General features: G+C 49.2%; 2 protein-coding genes across 5 annotated transcripts; both read right to left on the minus strand.

Moving 5' to 3' along the window:
• Positions 1 to 2427: 2427 nt before the first annotated feature.
• On the minus strand, positions 2428 to 4424 carry LOC123405173 (patatin-like protein 1). Its single transcript, XM_045098970.1, has 3 exons — positions 4298 to 4424; positions 3609 to 3781; positions 2428 to 3475 (listed from the first exon to the last, which is right to left on the minus strand). Exons 1-3 carry the CDS (start codon positions 4422 to 4424, stop codon positions 2765 to 2767), a joined length of 1011 nt encoding a protein of 336 aa, XP_044954905.1. The 3' UTR covers positions 2428 to 2764.
• Positions 4425 to 5632: 1208 nt separating this feature from the next.
• LOC123402609 lies at positions 5633 to 9296 on the minus strand. Of its 4 annotated transcripts, none has more exons than XM_045096544.1 (10): positions 9100 to 9296; positions 8521 to 8666; positions 8275 to 8388; positions 7659 to 7742; positions 7447 to 7578; positions 7239 to 7363; positions 6889 to 7158; positions 6658 to 6791; positions 6371 to 6448; positions 5633 to 6107 (listed from the first exon to the last, which is right to left on the minus strand). In XM_045096544.1, exons 2-10 carry the CDS (start codon positions 8621 to 8623, stop codon positions 5873 to 5875), a joined length of 1275 nt encoding a protein of 424 aa, XP_044952479.1. In that variant the 5' UTR covers positions 8624 to 8666; positions 9100 to 9296; the 3' UTR covers positions 5633 to 5872. The 4 variants fall into 4 exon arrangements, with proteins under 4 accessions (XP_044952479.1, XP_044952478.1, XP_044952477.1 ...); XM_045096543.1 differs by having other exon boundaries at positions 8275 to 8391; positions 8521 to 8652; positions 9100 to 9295; XM_045096542.1 differs by having other exon boundaries at positions 8275 to 8391; positions 9100 to 9295.
• Between the last annotated feature and the right edge of the window lie 1167 nt (positions 9297 to 10463).

Genomic DNA, 10463 nt, shown 5'->3' on the forward strand with positions numbered 1-10463 from the left:
AGCACTGGGGACGCGGGGCAACCACAACAGACTCCAGAACCGCCATTTGAGAGGACGCGAACTGACGCGCTCGGGCATGTTGCACCCAACGTTGTAGACGCGGACTGCGAGATCGCTTGCTGCGGCGCGTGACGAAGGTGCAAGCCGGCAATGGAGCCGATTGTTGGAGAAGAAGAACGCCGCGAGCGCCGGCACGGAAGTGTGTGGCCCCGCGACGGGGAAGCGCCTCGACGTCGAGAGGTGCCTCCCGAAGCCACGCCGAATCGTCGACGACGAAGGAGAGAGCGCCGAAGAGGATCTGGTGACCCATGCTCGAACCTCCATCGGACGACATGACGAAAGGAAGTAGTCGCAAACTCGTCGGAAGTCGCTTAGACGCCTGCCCCACGGCTGTCTCCTACTGTCGTGGGTATAAGCCTGACAGTAGATGTGTAGGGTACGAATGAGATGGGCAGTGTCCTAGCTACGGCGAGGTTGTATGAGTTCAGGCCCCTGTGCGGTGGAGGTAACAGCCCTACGTCTCAGTGCTCTCGGAGCTTGTTACCGAGTGTGATATGGAGTACAAAGATTAGCTAACCCCCTTACCAGTGGGGGAGGGCGGCTTATATAGAGTGCGCTGTCCTCCACAACGGTTCTGATTCAAGGGTGGAGTAGTGGCGATTGAATGCATATGTTACAGGTAACGTATGCTCTAAATGCTAGTAAATGCACCCGGAAACGTACAGCAGTTTCCCTCCAGAGAGGTTACGACGTACCGAGTGTATCCAGTCGGTAGACCCGGTGCTCTCCGAATGTTAGTCTCCGACTGGATGATTCTGGGCCTGTTACCGACTGGATGATGGGGGCACCTTAATTCAGTCGGGGCGTACTTAAGGTCCTGCCCCTTGTGTGGGGTAGTCCTTGGGTAGGACATGTAGGGCAGGCCTATGACCCTACCCTAGGACTAGGACCCCATCACCTACCACCACCATGGCCTCCCCACCGTCCCCGATAACCACCCCTCTTGGGACCTGCCGGCCCAGGCACAAAATTACCTGAAGGTCCCGAGAAGCCCTGTCCCGGACCGGCATTGGACTGCCAAGCATATCCTCGACCACCACCATGCGACGACGAACCACGATGCTGACCGGTGTCGTAAGCGTTGACACCATCGTCTCTCCACCTTCCGCGGGGCTGCATACGATTGATATCGCCCCCAGCCTGCCCACCCGGCTCGCGAGCCCTTGGAGCGACCTGCACCCCCCCCCCCCCGCCACAGACTTTGCAGCAGGTACAGCAGGTTGAGGAGGCAAACGGGACCACGGGCCTCGAGTACTGCTAGGACCCTGGTTCGCAGCCGCCAGCGCACGCTGTTGCGGCAAAGAAGCTTCTCTACCAGACATGACCGGCGAACGAAGAAGAGGAACGCGCGGCGCCCGTCTAGACTGCTGACGAGGGAATCCAACCCTAGCAATCTTACGTATAACCTGGTCATCAGGGCCGAAATCCTTCTGGCAATCCACCTGTCCAGCGTCAGGCCGACTTGAACCCGACTGGGCCACATACCCAGCCTGCGGTTCAGGCACTGCAAAAGATACCGGCCCATCCTCCGAAAGGGCAGCCGCAAGGAACGAATCCCGCCTAGAGCGCGTAGACTGCACCATCAGCGGCAGAGCCGGCGCAGACTGCATCAGGGGCCTAAATTTTCGCTGGCGTTGATTCAAACTAACCAAACGCCAATGGCTAGGAACAAAAAAATCAGCAAGTGAAATTGGATTCCTACTTACCTTAGGAAGAGGCCCGATCCAAGGTTTCGGCCTTGGAGCACCCATCTTCTTCATCGGTAATTGGAAGTCTTGCTGCAGCTTACAATCCCTCGACACCCCCACAGGCGTTGCTGGAGAAATCGGTGATGGAACCGAAGAACACGAAGAACTCGGTGAAGGAGCATCCTCCTCGACGTCCGAATCATCGCTCTGGTCTGCAAGAACCCAGAATTTCCCCCCTACCCGAGAAGGAGCCGATGCATTCTTCTCCCCACAATCGCTCCCGGAGGAATAAGGTTTTAACAACAAAACTAGAAATCCATCCATCTCAATCTCTAACCCAATCCTCATATCATTAGGCAGAAGATAGCAACCTGCAAGAAAATCTCCCTCCGCATCTCTAATCGTCGCCCATCCAGACAAAAGATGAACGACTAGCGAGCCATAATGATCTACCTTAGATACATCCTTAGCAATCGAGAAACGAACCTCCCAACGACGGTGAACACCTGCAAAACATCCATGAGAGAAGAAGGAAGTCCAGAACTTACCTTGGTCTCACATGTCGGATGCCTCGCCGCCAGAGAATTTCCGTCGACGTGGAGGTGGTGGCTGATCTCATCACCGCGCCCATGAACGGCGTTAGACCCCCCGCCCTTCTCGCAAAAATCTGCATCCCCGGTGTCCACCAGGGCGGAAGTCGCCTGCGGAGTCGCCACAGCAGCCTCCCCCGTACCCATCATGACCTTTTTAAAATGGAAGAGATTTTCACTTTCCGGCCTCTGCCTTGAGGATCTTAACCCTCCGTTTCTGTTGCATATCTGGCAGTACTCTTTGTTTGCTTGGTCGGAGTGCTATAAATATATTCATCATCAAATTTCATATGGAATATATATTATGATAATCACTCATCTTAGTTAATGGATAAATCTAAAATGTATATACACATGGAAAAAAAATTCAATAAATACACACGAATAGTTCATACCATATACTCAATCCTAGGTCCTAGCCAAGGTTTACTTTGTAGTGCTACTTTGCTTCTTTTGAAGCCTAGCCTTGCGCTCATGTGACAACATTCGGGCGAAATGAATCAGCTCTTCCTCGTTGGTGCCCCTGTTCATGTCCGGCACACTTTTCCCGGTCTCGACGTCCACTATGCACACATGTTTCTTCAGTAATGCCTTGCCGACGTCGACAAGCATGTTCAGGTTCTCCGGCGTGGCCACGTCGACGGAGCAAGTGTTTCCCTTGAGATCGTCATCCTGGATGCGAAGGTAGCGCCTTTGGCAATGCAGCGCCTGGAAGAGCACGGATGCGTGGATGTCCACAAGGTGGGCGCTTGCCTGACAAAAGCTATCAATGAGGGGCGACACACCTTTGTTGTAGAGCCACCCGAAGATGCCCCACTTGCTGCACTGCGCTGCGTCCAACTTGTCGGTGAGCTTGGCCGACCCGGTGCCCAAGGAGAGGATGAGAAACTTTCCATAGTCGGCCGGTTTGATGGGGAAGAAATCTTTGTTGCCCATGAGTATCTGCTTGCTCACATGGGTCATGCCCAGCAACGTCGGATTGTTCGCCGCGACGCCACCGTCGATAAGATTGAACGCGCGCGGTTTGCCGTATCTGTCCGTGGTCTCGAAGTGGTGGCCGGGCAGATAGGTGGGCGCGGCGGACGTGCTGATGCATACGTCGGAGAGAAGGGCGTCTTTGGAGACGTCGCTTTGAGCCTGCACACACAAGATGCAGTAATCGACGTTACTACGATCGACGTACGCAGGCAACAAACATACATACATACATGTATGTAATAATAGATGAATGAGGGAACGTGTTTATTTGGAGCGGAGGAAACAACTTTACGTCGTATCTCGAGAAGATGATTGGCTGCAGCAGCTTGATGTCGAAGGCAGGGATAACAATGTTCTGCAACGCCTGACTCACGCGTGTCTCCCCGAGCAGCTTCCGCACGACCGAGTGCAGACGCGTGAATGATCGATTTGGCGACGCAGGAAGGGTGGAACTCGGACTGAATGCTATCGCGCGGGAGGGAAGAGGGCGACGCAAGAAAGGAAACCGATTTGGTTCCGAGCCACGCTTGACGACATACGCGTCAATGATTCGGGCGATAATCGGTTTGGGGGTGCTGAGTCCTTTTCTTTTTTCCTTTTGAGGGAGGGTGCAGAGTTCTTGTGCAGCCTCTTGCTTGCTGTATGTAGTCTCACCAGAGATCAATTAACCACCCCTCGCGTCGCCCCCGCCCTGGGCGACTCGGGGGCTCCCAAGCCCTAGGCGCCGCTGCCGCTCTCTCATCCTCCCCTCCTCGTCGCCGCCGGGTGACGTCGCCGGTAAAACACGTGTGGCAGACGGCGGCGGCGGGGGACTCCCTCTCCCGGCTCCCCTTCCTCCGCGGGCGGCGGATCTAGGTGGTTGACGGCGGTGGCTTGTGGCGGTCGCGATCGGGCGCGAGGGGGCAGGCCTCGGCGAGCGGTGGCGGGGAGTGGGGCGCACGGCGGCGGCCCGCGGCAGGCGGTGGCGGGCGCTGGGCTAACGGCGGTGCTCCGGCGGGTGCAGGCGGTGGTGGCCCCTGTACGCGGTCGGTGGATCCCTCTTTGACCCGGACGGCGCGGGGGGTGGAGGCGGCTGCGGTGGCGGTCCTCGCTGGATGCTGGTGGCCATGGTGTTGCTTCTCGTCGACCCCGATCTACTCCGATCTGCAGCGGATCCGGCCCCAGATGGCTTCTCGCTGTTCTTGGGTGTTGGCCCTGCAGATCCGGTGGTTGGAAGGATTCCGGGGGAGTCCCTTGGCCGGTGCGGCGGCCACTCCGAAGGCAACGCTTTTGGGTGTTGTTCCCCTTGTTGGAGGCTTTGAAGAGGATCCCGTTCCTTCCACCCCTCCTAGGAGCTCAGGTCAAAACCTCAGAACCCCTTGGTCCAAGCGACGACGACACCACGGTGGCGTGTTCCTTCCTGAAGGCGTTGCTCGGGGGGCTGCTCAAGCGGTGGTGGGGGTGGCGGCGGTTCGATGTCGGCGCATTTTGGCCTGCTACATCTTGGAGGCTGTGACGTCGGCGGCGCTCGTCTGGTGGAGCAACGGCATTGCTGTTTGCATCATCAGGCTCTGGATGCTCCGGGGGAAACCCTAGATCTGGGTCTTCCTGGATCAGACGATGATGGCGTTTTACCGCCCTCCCTCCTGGGGGCATCGTTTTGGAGCAAGTGCTGGATGGAGGAATGGTGGAGCGGTGCTTCATCTCACACATTGATGGCGGCGGATATCAGCGGCATGGCGCTGTGGGGACTCGGCGTCCGATGCGTGGAGATGGACTCGCGCAGGAGGAGGTAGCTATCTAGCGTCATGGTGACGTCAATGGCAGAGTGGCTACACAAGGTAGAAGCCTCAATATTTGCTCTGAAGACGGACCGGTGGAAGATGGCGGCGATAGCACATGAGTGCGTCAGATCGGTTTTGTGCCCTAGACCCAGTATGTGGCAGATGGCTTGACCGGATCTGCTGGGGCTTCCGACTTTTGATGTTAGGCTTAGGTAAGTGATCTGGGTATGTGGCCCAGCTAGCACCCCTTCATCATATGGATAGGAGTAGCGACAGATGTTGTGAAGATGGCGGATTCAGACATATTGTTATAATACTTTGTAAGATCCTCGAGAATAATCAATAAAATGGCTGCATGCATCTCTCTGATGTAGAGGCCAGAGGTCATCCTCTTTTTCTAAAAAAAATGTAGTCGCACCATTTTTTTTAACACGGTGCAGACGTAAGCGCTCATATATATATATATACATATATATATATATATATATATATATATATATATATATATATATATATATACGCGCATACGCTCATTTCTATGAACGCCTTTAAAAGACTGAACCGGCGTATTATCTTAAAATTTACAAAGTCACTGTTGTACAGTATAAACGAATTCAGTATAAACCAAGTCGATCATCACCATCTGTTACACAAGGCTGCACCCACTCTACAATTCCAAGAGACCCAAGCACAGCAGCTAGCTAGTACATGAAACATTTGCAGCAGCAACAAGCAGATCCTCGGGAACTAAAACCAAGCCAACAACGCAAGGAAATGCTGCAGACACGCACTATCAAACAGAAAGTAAAACCCTCTTCCCGTGTATGTACCCGTATATGAATGGGTTACTGCGGGGTACGTTGTTTCTGCCGCTGGATGAGCCCCGCCCCTTTTCAAAAATATTGAAGCACCCATCGAAAATGTCACTGGGGAGGGGTGGGGGGTCAAGGTTCAGCTCGTCCTCCTCGGATTTCTTGTCCGCGTCCACGTCGTCCCGACTGCACCAACATGGCGCGGGCACAGGCCACCTGTATGTACTCCCTCCGTTTTTAAATAAGTCTTTCTAAAGGTTTCACTAATGGACTACATACAGATGTATATAGACATACTTTAAAGTATAGAATCATTTATTTTGCTTCGTATGTAGACATCTAGTGAAATATCTTAAAAGACTTATATTTCGGTACGGAGGGAGTATGTTATAGTGATAATCTCGTTATTTATCCAAGAAAAAAGAGCACACTGAAACCATAGCTTAATAGTGTCAACTGTATAGAATAACAACACATGCCTGTTTAGCCTGTCACTATGATCCCCATTTATTTTCCAGAAAGCCTCACCACTGTCACTCCCAACTTCACCAGCCTTACTGTCAGCCAAAACATCATACCGATAAACAGATTTAGTACTAACAGAAATCACTCATTCATGATGCTTCACTGAACCAGCTTGGTTCAACAAGCTTCTTTAAAATATTCGGCCCAGGTAAGTAAGTAAACATCATTAAAAGATCATTACAAAACTTAACACGTATGACAAGCACCTGAATGCCCAGAAAGGAAAGCTAGCCAGGCATACCTCTTTTCACAAAAATGGTCCAGAATGCATTCAACATGATCCCACATCACGATAGGGGTTCCGATCCTCGTGTCGTAGAAGTCCATGCCGACAACTTCCCCGTCCAAATTAACAAGGGGTCCTCCAGTACCAGCCTAGCAAGGTGACATGTTGTAATTTCTAATCCAAATAGATACTACAAGTACTACGATTTACTTCCACCTAGGCAGGAAATAGCAACAGCATACGCACCTTGGTGATTCTACGTGAGATTCGTTCAATGCAAACGCACTCGAGCGTGCCTGTCCAGGTGACCTGTTCCGTGATCACGGCCATCAGCGCGCCTGATACGAAACAGCGCCCTACGGCTGCTATTTTAGAGCACACATACCGACGACGCTGAATAATTGCTGGACAAACAACACGACAATCCTCGACGCTGACTAGAGCAATGTTGTAGTGTAGACTGTAGTGCTGTAGCGTGCCCTTTATGCGTCGTTTCCTGGGAAGCAACACTTCGATCTACAAATGATCCAGGTCAGACTCAAGCAATTGTTTCAAAGAACAGGTAACCGATGCAAAGAATGATGAGGAGGACCAACCCTCAAGCTTTCATCAATCTTGTTTTCATCATTTGAACTTCTGACCAAGCTTGCAGATGTCAGGATAATTGTAGATCCGTTCCATTCGATGAAAAAACCCGAGCATGCAAAATGCCTTTTCTCTCCTGTGCGTGAGTTTTTGGTTTGTTAAGAGGTGATGACTCAAATAGAAACATGAAATGGCAAATGCGGCGTCACTGCAACTCACCACTGAATGAAGCAAGGGCGACAACATAGCGATCTATGTTGGAAGAGCCCTTTTTACTGAATTCACGCCAATCACCTTCAGGGTATGTGTCGCCAAAAGTTCCCTCGAAAGTATTAACCAAAAGCATGTCATCTGATGGAAGATAGATGTGGTTGTTAGTTGTACAACAGAGTTGTAAAAAAGGGTCAGTAAATTTAGAAGCACTGACTCACCATCTAGCATGGTGATTGGAGGCTTAGGGTAGCCCATGGACTCCGGATCCCCAAACTGCTCCTTGTAGCCAGCATATGTGTATACTGGTGCAACAAGGTCAAGCGATTAGCAGTGAGATATTAGTTACTATACACGAAGTAAATTCACATAAATCCTGCGGATAATTGATGTATTTGATTATGATGACAACCTGAGCAACAACAATTCACTTTAGAAGTCGGTCTACATGAACATACCGAAGAACATTGTGTAACTTTGATATCTGATAGCACTGAAACAATGAATGTGTTCTAAACTAGTTGAATCGATATTTAAGTACAAAGGTAAAAATTAAACTTGCTTTATTGGCGTTATCCTACTTCACCCCTCACCTAGCTAGAAACCAGGTTTTTTGCCCCAAAGTATTGAAAACCGTCTAAATAACCCCCCCTGGGGTGGTTTTACTGATGTGGCATATTACGTGGATGATGACATGGCTGACTGGAATGTATCTTGGTCTTTTTCAGTGCTAGAAAACCCATTTTCACCCCCTCTCTAGAAACCATGGCCCTACACAAATCAATCAAGGGAATGCTAATGAAAGGGGAAGAACCGGTATGCCAATGACTTCTTTACCATCGCGAACCATTCTGCTCTTGTATGATCTTGGGAGAAGATCACCATCCCTCTCATCCGATCTTCTTGCGATATCATCGCCACCCCTCTTACTTTTCTGCACCTTTTCCAAGACTGCTGCATGATTTTTTGGAGAAAAAAAATAAGGGGAAAATGTGGATTCATTAACAGTAAAGCAATGTGGTAAAACTATCACAGATCAACCAATTCAAAGGGGTGCTAATAAAAGATGAACATGCAGCATACATGATGCCATTGGCTCGGTCGCCCTTCCTTTACTATTGCAAGCTCGTCTAGTCTTATGTGATCTTCTTGTGCGATTATCAGCACCCTTCTTAGTGTTCCTCATCTTTTCCAAGACTGAAGCAGTTTTATTTTCTGCAAGAGGCAAACTGTAGCTAGAGTTATCAACAGTAAGTCAGTAAAGCAATGCTGTAAAATTTTCAGGCCAAACAATCAAAGGGACGATATATGAACTTAGCCCCAAACACTATCTTTGAATTTTATTTTATTTTGAAAGTAACCGGGTGGCAAAAAGGCCACCTGAATCTGAATTCTCATTAGCCGAGAAACCGGCAAAGACACACAGCTACACAAGGTTCAGAACAACAGATCGGAGAACAGGGGGGGGGCACTCTACTGCAACGCGGCTAAACGCTAACTTTGAAAGTTTTGGTTGAGGTCCCCATCGAAGGTTCCCATAGCAGTTTTGGTTCAAACCCCAGACATTGGATAGCCTTTTGCAGAAAAATCAAAGTACAAAATAGCTTAAATTAGGGTTTGGGTGTTGGGGGCAGGGCAGGGCAGGGAAGGGAAGAGGCGCACCTGGTTGATGATAATGGCCAGCAGATGGTCCGGCGAGGATGGCGGTGCCGCTCGCCAGCCGTTTTATCGAGAGGTCGATCGATGGCCGACTCTGGCGGGATTGGGGCAGCCCGGCTCGTAGGGAAGAGTCAAGCACAAGTTGGAGCCACTGTTTTTCGCCTTAAGCCGCACGAAAGGGTTCGATCGCGTTGGAGCTTTTGTGTTGCACCCTGTTTGGATATAGAAAAAACTGTTTGGAATTGGCGATCTAGAATTGTCAGGCCTAATTCTGTTGTTCGGGGTTGTACAAGATTTGGGCTTGGAAAACTTGACCCAATTCCCAGCGATCCACCCCTCGCGCAAGGTTTACGAGCGGACGACCTCGGAAAGGGAAAATCCTATTTGACGCACTCTGCACACCCTCCTGACAACATTTGGGTCGGCCCAGTTTCGCTTTTCTGTTACTGTTGTTTGACTGTTTCTTTTTTCCTTTTTTTCTTTTTTCGTTTTTATGTTTCTGTTTTCTATTTCAAAAATGTCTTGGAATTTGAAAAAAAAAATCGGAATTCGAAAAAGTATTCCGGAATTTTAAAAAATGTTCCGGAATTTGAAAACAAATGTTCCGTAATTCGAAAAAATGTTTCAGAATTTGTACAAATGTTCCGGAATTAGAAAAAATGTTCCAGAATTTGATTTTTTCTGGAATTTGAAATATGTTTCAGAATTTTATAAAATGTTCCAAATTTTGAAAAATATTTTGGAATTTTAAAAATGTTCTGGAATTTGAAAAAATGTTGCACAGTTTGTAAAAATGCTTCGAATTTGAAAAAATGTTCTGGAATTTGAAAAATATTCCGGAATTTAAAAAAATGTTCCGCGACTTGTTCTGGAATTTGGAAAAAATGTTCTGGACTTTGAAATAATATTCCGGAATTCGAAAAACGATTTTGTATACATTTTATAAAAATGTTCCTCTTTTTAAATTTAGTTCTCATAATTCAAAAATGTGCGTGCTTTAAAAATGTTTTCGCGCTTTTAAATTTGTTCAATATTTTTGAAAACTGTTCTCCTTTTCAAAATAAAAAAAGGAAAAAGAAAAAGAAAAATCTGAACCAAAAAAATAAAAATAACAAAGAAGAAAAGAGGTAACAGAAAAAATAAAATAAAACTGGGCCGGCCCATGAGGGGCACCCCCTGTGCGGCGCTGGGGCTCCCTGCCGCAATGAGCGGTAGGTAGGAGCGGCATACCCTATTTGGCGCTGCAGGCGTCCGTTACAGTGCATTTTTTCTAACGGGCGCCTGCAGCGCACATCTCCTGTCGCGCTTGGGCCGGCCAAGTTAGCCCTCGTTTTTTGTTTTCAAACTTTAAAAATAAAGTTTTAGCA

The sequence above is a fragment of the Hordeum vulgare genome, chromosome 6H (genome assembly GCF_904849725.1).
Source record: "Hordeum vulgare subsp. vulgare chromosome 6H, MorexV3_pseudomolecules_assembly, whole genome shotgun sequence".
NCBI classification, from domain to species: Eukaryota; Viridiplantae; Streptophyta; class Magnoliopsida; order Poales; family Poaceae; genus Hordeum; species Hordeum vulgare.

Excerpts from the sequence above, each read along its gene's own strand:
- LOC123405173 (XM_045098970.1), bottom strand. The coding sequence starts at position 4,424 with ATGGCCACCAGCATCCAGCGAGGACCGCCACCGCAGCCGCCTCCACCC. Across the intron at positions 3,782-4,297 it reads GCACCCGCCGGAGCACCGCC|CATTCAGTCCGAGTTCCACC; the intron begins GTTAGCCCAGCG and ends CCCGCGCGATAG. Across the intron at positions 3,476-3,608 it reads TCATCTTCTCGAGATACGAC|GCTCAAAGCGACGTCTCCAA; the intron begins GTAAAGTTGTTT and ends TTGTGTGTGCAG.
- LOC123402609 (XM_045096543.1), bottom strand. The coding sequence starts at position 8,623 with ATGAGGAACACTAAGAAGGGTGCTGATAATCGCACAAGAAGATCACAT. Across the intron at positions 7,579-7,658 it reads TCCAATCACCATGCTAGATG|ATGACATGCTTTTGGTTAAT; the intron begins GTGAGTCAGTGC and ends ATCTTCCATCAG. Across the intron at positions 6,449-6,657 it reads GACCATTTTTGTGAAAAGAG|TAAGGCTGGTGAAGTTGGGA; the intron begins GTATGCCTGGCT and ends TTTGGCTGACAG.